This window comes from Photinus pyralis, unplaced genomic scaffold (assembly GCF_008802855.1).
Source record: "Photinus pyralis isolate 1611_PpyrPB1 unplaced genomic scaffold, Ppyr1.3 Ppyr1.4_LG3b, whole genome shotgun sequence".
Lineage (NCBI taxonomy): Eukaryota > Metazoa > Arthropoda > Insecta > Coleoptera > Lampyridae > Photinus > Photinus pyralis.
Window position 1 is genome coordinate 25072661 of NW_022170510.1, and position 15411 is coordinate 25088071.

The 15411-nt window shown below is 35.6% G+C and overlaps 1 protein-coding gene and 1 long non-coding RNA gene across 2 annotated transcripts; both read right to left on the reverse strand.

The window, feature by feature from the left end:
• Positions 1-329: 329 nt before the first annotated feature.
• Positions 330-3430, reverse strand: LOC116166646. Its single transcript, XM_031481673.1, has 2 exons — positions 2494-3430; positions 330-2218 (listed from the first exon to the last, which is right to left on the reverse strand). Exon 2 carries the CDS (start codon positions 1467-1469, stop codon positions 348-350), a length of 1122 nt encoding a protein of 373 aa, XP_031337533.1. The 5' UTR covers positions 1470-2218; positions 2494-3430; the 3' UTR covers positions 330-347.
• Positions 3431-9298: 5868 nt separating this feature from the next.
• On the reverse strand, positions 9299-9823 carry LOC116167076. The gene is made up of 2 exons (XR_004144447.1): positions 9502-9823; positions 9299-9452 (listed from the first exon to the last, which is right to left on the reverse strand). It is a non-coding gene; the product is annotated as an uncharacterized LOC116167076 (long non-coding RNA).
• Between the last annotated feature and the right edge of the window lie 5588 nt (positions 9824-15411).

Genomic DNA, 15411 nt, shown 5'->3' on the forward strand with positions numbered 1-15411 from the left:
AATAACTTTCATTTTATTTAATGATGGGATCCCCAATATCACATCAAAATTTAAACTCGAAAATTCATAAAAAGATATAGGCCATGAAAGGCTTGCTATTCTCACAAACACTTTAACCTGTTTGCGGACCCTAACCATTGAGGAATCGGGCAACATGACTACTGATGAACACGGAGTGTACTTTACTGTACCGATCTTATTTAATTTAGAAACAAATTTAGCTGAAATAAAATTATAACTGGCTCCTGTATCGAGCAATGCTAACACCCTAATATTATTTATTTCTACCAAAACTAAAGGCATACAATTAGGTAAAATATTACCATGTCTGAGGCTAAAAAGGCAAACTAGTTTTTTGGATAGCTATCATTTTTATTACTGAGTTTGCGACATTCATTTAATAAATGACCGTAATTCCGACAGTATCTACAAAATTGTGCACGCTTTTGCTCCGGCGGCGGTGGTCGAGATTGAAAGTTTACAGGAGGACTAATGGTGGGTACGATATCAAAAGAATTAGGGTGCTTAAAATTTTCCTCTCTCCTGGCGATTGATTCAATTTTGTAAATTATTGTATCCAATTCACTAAACGTGGAAGGTTCGTAAAAATGTTTGATTACATCAAAGGTTTTTTTGCTACAATGTGCCCAAATTATTGAAATTAGGTGCGATTCGGGATACGTAAGGTTTAATGCACAAAATTTTGACTTAATATCCAAAACGAAGGATTCAAATGACTCGTCCTCCCTTTGCAAACGGTTAATAAATTTATCGCACATTAGGATTATATCTGAATTATTTATGTATTTAGAGAAAAGAGCTCCCCTCACCTCAGTCCACGGTTTACTCATCATAGTAGACCACCATTCTGTAATGTGATCGTCCACTTTAATCGATAACGCGATCAGAAGACTTAAACTATCGACGTTTGGGAGCTTGAAAATCTTGTCTACTGCCTCGATAAAAAGCACAATAGCCTGGGGATTGTTATGGCTACATGTAGGAACATTCGATATTAATTTATTCGAGTCAACTTTGAACTTAATCTTATGGTACGAGGTGATATTGTCTGCTGCCTCAATTGCGACTTTCAAAATTTCGGAGCAGTTTTGATTGGTAGTTTGAATATCTTGTGCAAGTGAATTTACAATTAATGATGAATTAGGCAAAGTTGGTTTAGGTTTAGGAGATAGTAATTTCTTAGATTTCGTTTTCAAAGTAGGGGCGGTGAGTACACGTTGCGAATGTACCGAAGAATTGACAGTACTGGCAGTACTTGCCTGCGGAGACTCATCTGGAACCTCTTTAAGGCGTTGAAAGGCAGTTAGGAGTTCCTGCTCAGTCATGCTAGCAACCCGACTACCTTTTGGGAATTGTAACAGTTGTTTAGGGTTGGCTACCGCAGGTGTGGAAAATTTCGAAACTGAGGTGACACCTTTTGCGGTGCTACGCGTAATAGGAGGTGGCATCAAAGAAGTTATGTAAAATAATAACTGTCAGTATGAAAGAAACCTTAAAACGCGGAAAATACCTATACGAGTAAAATATCTAATTGACTATCAACCGCACATGCTGCATAAATATGATCGATCGGTACAAGCGCGACAAATAAAATCGATAAATTATCACAAGGTTATTGCATAAACAACACATAAAAATAATCGTAGCTCACAATACACCAACAATTTTGATAAAGATTACAACAATAAAATTTACGTTACGCTCTGCTACCATTTGTAGCGAGTGCCCAGTGGCCTCGCTTTAAAGAAAATAAAAAAAAGGGGTCGGCCAAATGCCGTGGATCAACGACGAGCAATGTTACTCACTGGCCATAACATGTAGTTAAATTTAATAATATTTAATTATAAGATTAACAATAATAAACAACTAAGGCGTACAAGTGAGCTACTTTTTGTTAACTATGATTCTAGGTGTCTATATAATTACGTAATCCGGCCAATACGACTGTATGATGTTAAGCTGGGTGTCGTGATGTCTTTGGCGTGCTTTATTAGAACTTAGAAGGTGACCATCATGCGCGACGACGGTGGTCACTAAGGGGTGGCCGCTCTTCCTCGCGTGGCCATCGCGGGAACGGGGTGTTATTGTGTCCACCACTGGTTACTACCCTTGGCGTCGAAGATTATTGGCCTCGGAGACGTAATTGGAATTCCAAATGCAGCAATAACACAAAAGGAAAAACCTTGTGAAGGCTCACCTAGGGATACGCCTATTAGTATTAAACAAGACTTCATGCATATAACGCTCCCTGGTCAAGATAAAGGGAAAATGATAGATCTGTAGATACGCTACAGATCTTTTGTTATCGCAGACCATGGAAAGCGTGTTATAATTTCACCATATAAGCAACAGTTAAAATTAAATAGCGATTACCCTTATGGCGCTTACAGAATAGTCAGACTAACAATTCACAAGTAGCATACAGTAAATAATACAGAACAAAATCACAAATATAATGACAAGTACACTTACGTCTTTATAGATTGAAAAATGTATGATCGAGCGAGCAATAGCACTCGTGCCGCTGGTTGACAACGAAAGAGGAAAAGCCCAATTTTGGCGCGGTGTATGTGAGCGCCGAAAATTTGTAAGTGGGAACGGAGAGATAACTTACGGAAAACCCGATCTATACATAATATACAGCGTGTACCGTAACAACCCAACATTAGCCGCTTTCCTTTCAAATGATCTAAGATTTTAAGTGAACCACTCCCAACTACTCTATTCTGAAGTTGAATGGAACACTCATTTTGTTTACCAAAAAACACCTAACCTAAAAATTGGTTTTGTAGTTAATTATGGATTTATTACCAGTCATTATTAATCTATTGGAAGGTCCAGAAACTAGTGGGAGCAGTAGTGAAAGTAGTACTGATTCTGAGGTTGAGGAATATGCTAGAATTGTACGAATTGAAGGATATATTGAAAGAGTAGTTGTAAATTATAGTGAAACAACATTTAAATCGCATTTTCGAATGCACAAATTAATAGTGTACCAGTTAGCTAGTAGACTGGAAAACAGTGGTTTCATCCCTGTTCATGAACACGGAAAAATGAAAATATCAAGTGAAAAGGCCATGCTTATGACATTATGGTACCTTGGAAACACGGAATCATTTAGGCAGGTTTCTGATCGTTTTGATGTGTCACTGAGCTCTGCTCACCGTGTAATTGAAAGGGTATTAAATTGTATACTGTCTCTACGTACTGAGTACATTAAGTGGCCAACGCAGGAGGAAACAGAAGTTATATCTAAAGCTTTCGCCACCAAATTTGGCAGTCAAAATGTAATTGGAGCAATTGATGGATGTCATGTGAGAATTCGGAGGCCAAAAAATGATCAAGACTCATACATCAATAGAAAAGGATACTTTAGTTTGCTAATACAAGGAACTGTCAATAGCTTCAGGCAATTTATTGACGTGTATCGTGGAGAGCCGGGATCTCTGCATGATGCTCGGTTGTTAAGGAGGTCCTCACTGTATTCTAAAGCCTAAAATAATGTTAATTTCTTTGGCAATAAATACTTACTGGGTGATTCAGCATATCCATCTCTGAGTTGGTTAGTACCTCCATTTAAGGACAACGGTGCCCTAAGTAACAATCAAAAAGTGTTTAATTTTAAACATTCATCGACACGCATTATTGTTGAACATGTGTTTGGACTTTTGAAGGGGAGGTTCCGCAGGCTACAACATTTAGAGAACTTAAATATCAATATCTGTGTGAAAATTATGATGGCTTGTTGTGTGCTTCACAATATTTGTGAAAGCAAACATGATAATACAGTAATAGAACCTTATGACATAAGTAGTGATGTTAATAGTGAAATACCATTGCAGTCAGATGTAAAAAACGTAACCAGGCATCGGAGAGAACAAATATTTGAAGAAATGTTTTCGTAATCAGATTATATGTTTTATTTTTTATTTCATGAAATAAACAAATATTTATAGTAACATATAACATATTCCCAATGTAATATTACATAATTTAAAAAACGAAATTACTATTCATATTGAAACAACATAATTACAACTATTTATGAGTTTAACTTATTTAAAATTTCTTGTAAGAGATTCACTTTCTGTTCCTCAACTTTGTTCCTTATCTCAAGAAGTCTCATTTTTTCCTTATGTCTTTCATGTTTTCTCCTAAATTCCTCTTTTTTTATTTGTAGAATGCTTCCTTTTTTTTCTTTACTTCGTGTCAGTGTGGGTGTTGATGACCGTGATGATGACGGAGAGGACATTGCAGACATCTCGGGAGGTGGCAATGTGTCGGGTAAATTTTGTAAGTTATTAGATTCTAATGTATGTGTCGCACTGCTCGATGGTTTTTCACCTAGAACCCCATCCATTTCAGAAAAAAATAAAAATCTAGTTGGTCCTCTTCCGGTTTTTAGCATGTTATCTTTTGCAGTTTTATAAGATCGCATTAAGTTTTTCCACTTATTGTGGCACACGGTAGCGTTCACCTGAAAGCCATTGCTTATCAGATCATTTGCAACATTTTCGAAAATGAATTTCCTTTTTTTAGGATGGTTTTCATCCTCAATGTGCACTTCCATTGACTTAATAAGACACAACGTCTCGTCATGCGACCAGCTGTGACGGTCGTTTTCCAAGTACTGTTCCAAATTGTCCGATGCCGGTTCCAAGTTCTCTACACGACTTTGATTTGAGGCAACTGTACTAATAGAACTACCGGTAACTTTTGCGTGAAATAATAGACTTTGTGCAAATGCATGATCTATAAAATATAGTAATTAGCAAAATTTGATTACATAGAAATAGTTATATAAACCTGTCATTGCACGATTGTAATCAGTTTCTGATACACATAATTTATATTGTACGTCGTCTTCCTCTAGGATTAATTCCATTATTGTTTCGTGATATTACCCAAGCAAAATATTTTAAGCAAAGATGTAAATAAAGAACTAAGGTTATGTTTACTGATCTACTCTAATGCTCCCGCGAAAAAGGTCGTGCATGAGGGGAAGAGGGAAACATGAACCAGATCAAAATGATCTGTGGTAATGGAACACACCGGAGCTCTTCAGAGTTACTCGATCAGCTCTGATCAGTTGAAAGGAAAGCGGCTATTATCCTCAGGTTTTCCAAATAAATTACTGTGACACATGTCATTTTTCAAGGCTGCAATAGTCTTAAAACTTGAGCACTAGGAAAATTCCCCTAGAAAATAACTAAAACGTGCCGCGGTGCCACGCCCATGCTAGAGCCTCTATGCAACTGTTTGATCAGCAGTCCATCTTAATTTATAAGTTCGTGTTCCCAATATATTCCCTCGGTTTTGATGGGACCAAAAAGAGGCCCGTCTCGAGATAGGACAGGGGACAGCAGGCCAGATGTCATCAGTGTTGCAACCTCGAAGGATTTTTGAAAGGGGGTCATTTTAAGGTATCGACCTCGTGATGGCGCTGTGTGCCGGTGTTCTACTTGCGTGCACACTTGAAATCAGGAGTCTGTGACTCTCTTTCATTAATTTGTGAATCAATTTCAGACATACGCAGACATATGTCAAACTGTAACATCCATCAAGTGTGCGAAATCGACTTCAAGTGTATTTACTTGAACCTATTGACACGGATATACTTTTTCTAAATATAATTTACATTAAAAATTTGCTTATTTCAGTCAATAAAATTCTCTATGTGAGTTATTGATTTAAGAGTTGATTGTCAAAAATTCAGTAATAGATAAAAATTTGTACAAGACGTGAACTGTGGATTGAGGTTTGTTTTATAAATAAATATATTTGTGTCAATATCACGTTGACATCGTTATTGTTTATTAACGAGGAAAGAAGTAACCAAATTCAAAGGAATATAATATGTTTTCAGCAAAAAAGGAACGGAGTCGTTCCTTGATTATCGTTGTTACCGTATCCTCATTTCATTAATTGTTAGCCGGGCATTAACTAATCATTTCACTCGAAAAAAATTCAGATCCGAAGTAAAAACTGGAGGTCGGAAAAAATTCAAAGTGGGTCTTCATCCCCCTTAATATTATGTAAGGCCTATTGTCCTGGAAACGATCTTGTAGGCATAACGGCATGAGAAGCTGCCTAACAGTCATAAGTAGGTAGGCGTTGACATGGTGGATAAACGTATTAACATTAAGATTAACCTATCTAAAGAAAAGATGTTAGATATATGGCAACACAAATGGCAAACGGCGAAAATACAGTAAAACGACAAGTACCTAAAAGGAATGTTCCGCATAAAAAACGTATCCAGACTAGGTATGGTAAAAAACACACAGACTATGGATTGGTCATATTAAGATCACGCACGAGCATCTACTGAAATTCCATGCACCTTATGTGCGAGCTGTATTAATTGATTGAAGATGCTGGGCAGAAATACACGTAGAATGGTAGTAACAATGGAATTTTGCATGTTGCCCGTGAAATGTATGCGACAGTGATTGAAAATAATTTAAAAAGCGATGTGATCTTAACGTGCTTCAAAATTGTCCAATATTTACCACAATATGGGTACTGATTCTTGTAGTGCAGACATTAAAGGCATGTCTTGGATGCCGGAATTCGCCAAGAATTAAAAAAAAACGGAATTGCACTGTTAACCTTTAGCTACAAAGTGAATATCAGATAAAAACGCTTTTCGTATACCCTAAGTTATCATTTTCTGAAACTGATCTGATAATTACTGCTTTGATTACATAAGATGTACCCGCATAATTTTAGTAATAGATACATAATTGCCTTTAAGCAGTCACGATATTGGCGTTACGTTTCTAAGATAACGAAATATTCAAACTTTAAAATAATTTAATAGCAGCGGTAATTGGCAGCCGTATGCTGAAACCGTCCATTAAATCGCTTGTATTAGCTACTGGGTTTTAATTTTTATGGCTTAGAGTGCGTTAGCCGTCAAAAAGGTATGATTTTCATTTAAAAAAAAATTTGGCTCTTGTGCTAGAAAAGGTAAGCAGAGGTACACTGGATTGAATTTTTACATAATAACACGTGTTTAATTCAATAATGTACTCAAATTTGCCCCAAAAGACAATGCCACGGTTATTACATTTTATTGCGAAATATGTAATCGACCAGCATGGTAATTCTCAAATTTAATTTAATTTGTTCACTTTCATCTCAAATCAGATCTCAGCTAGCTTTTTAATAATCTGCACGAGACGATCTTTGTAAGGACAAATTGAAAGATGGTAAATTATGTACAAATTATATAAGTTCAACAAATGTTATATCTTGGTATTTAGAACCTTTCTACCTAACCAAACAGACACATATCGGTAATCTCTTCAGCAGTCTTAATAAAATGCTTGTTACCCTTATTAGGAATACAAAATTTATTTGTAGCGGTTGATTACTGGTACGACCTTACGCTTGAGAACGATTGTTGCAATTAAAAAAAAACCTTTATGGCGCGTCACGCCCTTTACATTGGTATAATTTTATACATATATTCAAATGCATTTAGATAAGAGGAAATACTAACACAATAATTTATATAGTTGTCTTACCATTATAGGGAAATAACTTGTTTTCAACGTGCAAATTTTTTTCAACGTATGTTTGTTTATATCGTTATATATTAGGCAAATTACTTTTTGATGCACAATAATACTGTAAAGGCAGCTGGGTAATTTGAAAAACTAGAAGCGCTTCAATTCCAACCACCCGGCTGCCAAGAAATTTCTTTCAAAAAGTGCCTTTTATTTGCACCCCTAAAAAACAAAGCTATACACGCGTGCTAAAATGTTAATGATGCTAAAATAACCACTTTACTTTCAGCCATGTAGTTGAATATGGAAGCAAAATTTTATTTGAAATAATGCAAGCTTTCTTAGAGGTAGAAGTCATGTGGTTATAAAAATCATCCAGTCTCAGCAACTAAATCAATGGCTATTTCAGCGTAGATGAAAAGTCGGTATAAAAGGAGCTAATATCGTTAGGTACACCTTTGATTAGCATTCTCTAGAAAATAAATCTCTGATCTTGGGAACAATCACAAATAAATCAGGCTTGTAGTATCGTTGACGAATAACTTGCCTCGTTTCAAAGTGCATGCCATAAAGCCACAACATAATAATGACTCCAAATGGTTTCTATGCAAATTGGTGGTGTATTTACGTATAATTTATATCCAAATCCTATCCTGAAAGCAAGCATCCGGCACTTATAAAGCGTTTACTAGATTGTTTCAATTATTCTGATAGTTAAATTAAAGGATATAAATTCCAAATTCATTATAGAACAAACAATGGACGATTAGATAAAAGTAATAGTCTACATGTACTTTCTGTTCTTTTATTACGCAGTATAAACAGTTCTGATATTATATACTAGCGACTACTATTTTTTTCAAAGATTTTTTTCTGTTTTGCATAGTTTTTACATAGTGCTACCGCAATTTAAAATAAATAATAATTTCCAGAGAATGCTAACAAATTCTATTGGAACAGTATGCACGGCCGCTAGGGCGTAGGTTCTTAGCATAGATAAAAATGAGATAAGGGCGCCAGGGTCTTTAATCACTGTCACCAATTCAGTACTGCTTACCTGACCCAGGATAAGTCCATTAAAATCTCTAGTAATAAATAGATAAATAAATTACGCGGTGCTAAGATAGTAGTATTCTATTAAATTAACTTCGATACGATTCGAATACAGAATTAAATTAAAACAATAAGTACGTGAAATTGAGTTGAATATTTGATTTAACAAATTGACGCAAATGAAAATCTACGAATTCTGGAATAACTATAATAATTGTGGGTACTTATTTTAATTATGGTACCTGTGATAAAACCAAAAAAAAAAACTGCAATAATTGTGCCGACGGAAGGGCCGTAGGTGTGAGTCGGGAGCGCTCGCAACCCGGTTCCCCAAACCAAGTTTTAAAATTAATAACTAAAATACTGTAATGCTGACTTGGTTTGACGATACCGCCTAAGGGAACACCCTAAATATACACGCAACCTTATAACGCGTTCAAGTAACTTTTGGAGCGACCTCGTAGATTCCCTGACAGAATTTTACTTCAAAATTTGACTCTAATTAGTGATAATAACTTAATAAAAAAAATGTATTCGTTCGATATAAGAAAGTTAAAGTTGATATTCGATGTTCGATAGTAAACGGAAATTCGGCGACTCCAATAGTTGGTGATAATAAATATAAAAGAGAGCTGACCTTAACTGAAGCTTAGCTTATCTTTGGGACGACAGCGGCCATTTTGATAAATTGGTAAAGGTGATAATGATAATCTTCTTGGCGTGCGGCATTTCCTGGGCAATTATCTTCAAGTAGAAACGGTGATAGGGTACGTCTAATTTTCGGACGAACTCCTTTATATACGATTCCAAATCAAAAGTAGGCGAAATCCCAAAATGGGAAAGAAAACGGAAAAATAAACAGGCCTAAAATAGTTATTGACGATAAAACCGCGTAATACAATAGAAATAATACCTGAGATAACGGGCGGCCTGCAGATATAAGTTGCTGTTTAAATCAATTAATTCTTGAGTTATCAAGTCTTCTAAGACAATGCTAATTAGATACTTCTAACTACCTTTACTAAGGATAACTCAATTACTTTTATATTCGCACTCGATTAATATCAAAATGGATGCAACAACGACCAAGTGCGAAGCAACAATACCCAATTATTCCAATAATAGCGATCGGCGTTATCATTTATCGCCTTAAATTTTACTTTAAAACCTTAAACGACATCTAACAAATTTTGTATAAAGCCAGGTACTAAAATGCTATAGGAAATTGAAATTTGAACTGTAACAATAGTTTATTTTGACGAGTCGGAAAAGTGAAATCTTGTCATGAGAAAGAAAGAATATATTGCCACTTAAAACTAACTTCATTGTTGCCTTAAGAGGCGATGCTTTATTTCTATTTAACACAATGTTTCCGTTTTGTGTATTTTTGTACAGCTGCACCAGGCAAGATTTTAATAATAACAGCGTCATAGTCAGCATCATGAGTTGCAATGGTAGTGGCTTTCTTTAAAGTGAAAAATTACTATTGGCTGCACTTGTCGTCCGTCCGTCCGCCACACGTACTCTTTCTACACCAATGAACCGATTTTGGCGATATAGGGCTCATTTGAAAGGGCTTGATCCAGGGATAACGATATTTTTTGGTTTTGCGCATGCGCAGTGACAAAAGTTTGGTTAAACGCATATGTGCAATGCTTACTTTTTATTTATGAAGATATTTAAATGATATGAACACAACAAATATAGGAATAATTAACGGCATTGTCAAAATCTTGTTTTGCACATGCGCAATGCTAATTTTCTTATTTCTGAAAGCATTTAAATGAAATATCATATGTAGGCACTTTGAATGAAAGTGAAACTAATATCGGTTTCCAAATTATTTTTTACACAATATACCGTTTTATTTATGAAGGTATTCAATTAATTTTCTAATCCCGGCCATTGGGCTGGCAGAAGTCGTTTTTATGAATAAACAAATATTTAATATTCAATGACAACATTTTCGTGACTAATGAAATGACAACCCAAAAAAGAGTCGCTGACTCTGGGTCTGTAATGCCTATTTCAAAATTTGTTTATATTTGTATATGCTCCACTATCTTTCAATAAACTATATAGATCTCGGCGATAGGCGGCCCATTTGAAAGAGAATGGGGTAAGGATCTCGTGCCTACTGGTATTTTTTCCTGGTCCTAACAGTAATATTATTAGGAGGAAAAGACGCGCTCGTCATTTATGTTTGCATAATGACTTTTTAACTTGTTTAAATTTGGTAACGTGATTCTTAAATTCGTGTATTGAATTACTCCGGCTTGCTCTTTCTAAATCTTCACCGTAGGATTATAGGAAGATAAAACAAAACAATAATATATATATGTATTTATTTATTAACGAAATGACTCTTATTCTCTTAATTGTCTCGCTGGAAGAAAATTACACGTTAGCAAATAGAGATGACTCACCTGAAATAGATAAATCGAAAACACATTCCTTCAACCTCAAATAAATTAAATCTATTGATTGGCAATGAGTAAAAAGAAAACATGAATGTAGTTTACCTAACTAATTTTTTTATGATCGGGAAATAAGTTCGGCTTTCTAAAATGTTTTCGCTGTTTAGCTTTACCGATGTGTATAATTAAGGAAACCTCTGCGTTCCGAATATTTTAAAATAAGAACAATGTACGTAAATCAGAAAAGGACAGAGACGGTCACGAAAATTCACTTCTACAATTATGCGCCAAGTACATATCAAAGCTACAGCGAAAGTACAATATCTTAAATATAAATTAAGAAATAAATTCTTATTCCTTATTGGTTCTGGCCTTCAATTTCATTAATTCTACCAATTTTTCAAAAAGGAAAAAACCGAATACTGACAAATCACATTGGTTATAATCACGCTCGGCGCCAATACAAGTATTCTGGTGGCCAGAGCAAGTTTGCGATCTTGTTTAGCATGTTTGTCGCTGTTTAGTGCATTTTCCACTTTCTGAGCCTGTCCGCCCGTCCGTCCGAGACCTTATCTACTCATATAGTTTTCAATGTATTTAGTTGGTTCTTTTTGCATTCGTTAGGTTATAGCTCTGGCACATGAGTCAAAAAATCTTGGCGATTAATGTCCGGTTGCGCAGATTTCGCAATCTGAGCTTTTTCAGTTCTGGAAATATTTCTTATTTTAAACAAAGATGTTTCCAGTAAAGGCTGTAACATATCGCATGTTATAAACACCAGGTGTGCGCTCATATGCGAGTAGCCTGCTCTCGCCTTCTTAGCTGCCGGTTCCTGTAACTAAACTAACTGCAGTTTATAAGTTATAATTAGGAAAATGACTTGTGTTATCAATCAGGGCATCTTGGAATAGCTACCTACTTAGTATTAATTTTTCTCTTTAATACTAGCAAAACAAAATGTTAGCATGGCCTATTTTACATAATATGTAGTGTTAGTTCAAGTATCTACTTATCTCTTTCACTAGCAATTATGGCCGGATTTTTAATGTTCCTTCGGGGAAGACCAAAATCTAATATTTTAATTAATAATTTGGTTACAGATGACTAACAGAACTTCTATAGCATTACTTCTTCCTTAATTTTGTACCGACTTGATTTTGTGCATATTATAATGAGAGGGTTAAAGTTTAACTCCTTCCGCTTCAGATACATGATTTTAATTTTTCTGACGAGCATCATTATAAGGAATAAATTCATTCATTATCCATCTATAAAGAAATCTTCCCGAAGTAAAATGCTATCCAATGATTACCATATTTAGATTATAATACATCTACACAAACAGCATGCTATTTATTATGGAAGTTCTTTTTATTGTTTATATTGTATGTTTGCCTGTGCTATTGTTAAATACCCAACGGATGAATTCAGTAATTTTCTGGACCCTTATTGTTTATTGGTCTCCCGCCGTTCGCAATATGTAATCGGTGTTAATCGGTTGGACTAACTCGCACCTTCCCCATGGTGAATATATACTTAAATAAACCTACACAAGTGTTCTGAAATATCTCCATACACAATTCATTGAAACGACTGCTTAAAAAATATGTTTGGTAAACACACATACTTCTCTTGGTCCTTTACAAAAAGTTGGGGGAAATTTTGTGGCTATAAATTAAATGCCGAGGTAGGGGTTGGTTATGCTATTATAATTACTCTTCATATGTAAATTTGTCACTTCCAAACAGATTACAAGTGTTTGGAATTTCCCGATAGGTATATAGAACCACAACAACCGCGTTTTCTACAATAGAAACCACACCGTACGTTTGAATAACAAAGAGAAAATTGTAAAAGAATCACGTTGATTTAAGTAGCGAGGAAGATGTCTGATGTCAGGTATATGAGTTTGTTGTAGCACCGAAATCGCAAAAGTATTGTGCTCCTTTTGTACTGACCTGTCCTTCATTTTATATTTTTTGTACGCTATTTCTCTAGAACTGGCTTTTGTGGAAACGAAACTATCATAGGTAGTGATGTGTAACGCAATGAACAAAGGTTGCGCATCTTTCAAATTTCTACGAGTGGAGTCTGAGAGTACAAGTTAACGTAGCACCCTTAATCTGCAATCTCAACCCCGTGTGAATAGTATTGTAAGCACTTGTGAACTAATACAAGTTATGCATGTCTTTAACCCGTTTGTAAAGAAGAAGTCATTGGTTGCAATTCTGCCGATGCCTGTAAAGGAAAATCCGAATTAACTTAGTTTAAACAGTAGAAAGGTTTTCGCCCCAAAGTGAGCAACTTTGGCCCATTTTCCATGCATTGATCAGTACTTCCCAAAGGCCAAAAGATGACAGAACGGACTACTTTTTCCTTTAGTAGAAGGCTAGAAGCATCTGTAACTGTAAATGAGACAGTTGATATTGCACAGCATGCACACATTAATCGTCAAACTTTTTCTTGGCTCAAGTGTCAGAGCTAGAACCTACCAAATTCAAAAAGAACGAATTAAATATTGAAGTAGTTAATGCTTCGGAACGGACGGAAGGACAGACGGAGAAAGTGGTTGCAATAGCGCACCCAACTATTAATGCGATTTGTTCAAAGCTCTGAATGCTCTGATGGTAAATACCGTACCGTAAGTGGTAGGGTGACTACAGCAGACCGTGTTACCAATGTAAAACCGTTAGCATGGGAATAATGCGCTAACGCACGGTACCCATATTTACTTGTCAATATGATATACTTTGGTTAAATACAGGGTATTAATACTACATGGTGAGAGCGAACACCGGAATTTCCGAGAGTTTCGTGAAATAAACAAAAAAATTTCCAAACAAGTTTTCAGAGTCAACGAAAAATTACCTACCAGATAACACTGGAGCGAGAGGATGGTTGCTACACAAATTGCTGGTGGATGGCCGGACTGCGTCAATTGTGAAAAATGTCCTGATGTGACATTGGTAAGGTGCGTAATGAAATTAATCAAAAGTTTACTCGCCAGTAATGTATCATTTTCCAAATAACTATTTCTGGGCATTTATTTTAACATCTCGATCGTAATATTTAATTTCCTGTATTTATCAAAATACACGTGGTCACAAAAATGGATCTTGGTGCATAAGTACCGGTGATGCTCAAAATACACATGGTCTCAAAAAAACCATTTAACATCTTTTTTATTTTAATCGAAACACAGTCATCAAGATCAAGGCAATGCGTTTGAATGCTTTTGCAAACCCAAATTGTTGTATAAATAACCATTTTGGGTATATTTTGGTCCAAAACTTTTGACCTAGACAAGTCAGAGGGACTGTATCCAATTGTTACATATTTATGGGTCATAGAGAATAATATAACGAAAATTCATACTCTACGCATATGTCCTAAGTTCTAAGTAATGAAATATACCTATTTTTTTAGTAATTAATTTTTACCCTGTCCAATTCACTTGAATTTTGAATTTGAAATTTCTATCTTCGGGCCGTAACGAGATGGTTTGATATGCCTTTCGAATATCCGCTTCCAGTCCAATTTCACCATCCATATACTTCAAGATTTCGGAAAGAAGATCCTCAATACCGTTAGGACCTTTCAACCTACAGTCATTTAAACTCGGTTGTAAATTGTTCTCTTGGATTCGAATTAAGTCTAGGTTCCAAAGCTTACGTACGTCTTTCATGCCCAAAAACATCTATATATTGTCCTGCGCAACGCTGAACGCACGAGTATCACCGAAAATGGTCCATCAAAATAATGTCTCCACAGCAGCAAGTTATTTTCTAAGTTTTTTTCCAGCGATCCAATCTATTATTTTTAACAAAAATGGCCGCTTTAATTACATTATACCTACACTAACATCAGTCATTGGTTTTTTGGATGGTAGGTATATACGCTCGCATGCGCAAAACAATATTTCGAAAACGTCGTTAATTTTACTTATATTCGTAGTGTTTACATACAAAGTTTCTTTTAAATATCTTCATAAATAAAAAAAAGTTAGCATTGCACATTCGTTAAACCAAATTTCTGACACTGCGCATGCGCAAAACCAAAAAATATGGGTATACACGGAATGCTTGGACCAAGCCCTTTCAAATGAGTCCTATATCGCCCAAATCGGTTCAGTGGTGTAGAAGAAGTACGTGTGACGGACGGACGGACGATCAAGTGCAGCCAATAGTGATTTTTCACTTTGAGGAAAATGCGCTAATAAAAGACACATTATTAATTAGCTGCCCGTTGTGTTCCGGTGTTATTATGATAGCGGTTATCCCCAGAACAGAGAACAGAAGGCTTCATTTCCTATCCCGTTCAGGTTACGAAAGAAGGATGGGATAAAATGCGAACATCTATTCTTCAGATTACGGGCAGTTACAATTTTATTACCATAATAAATATTA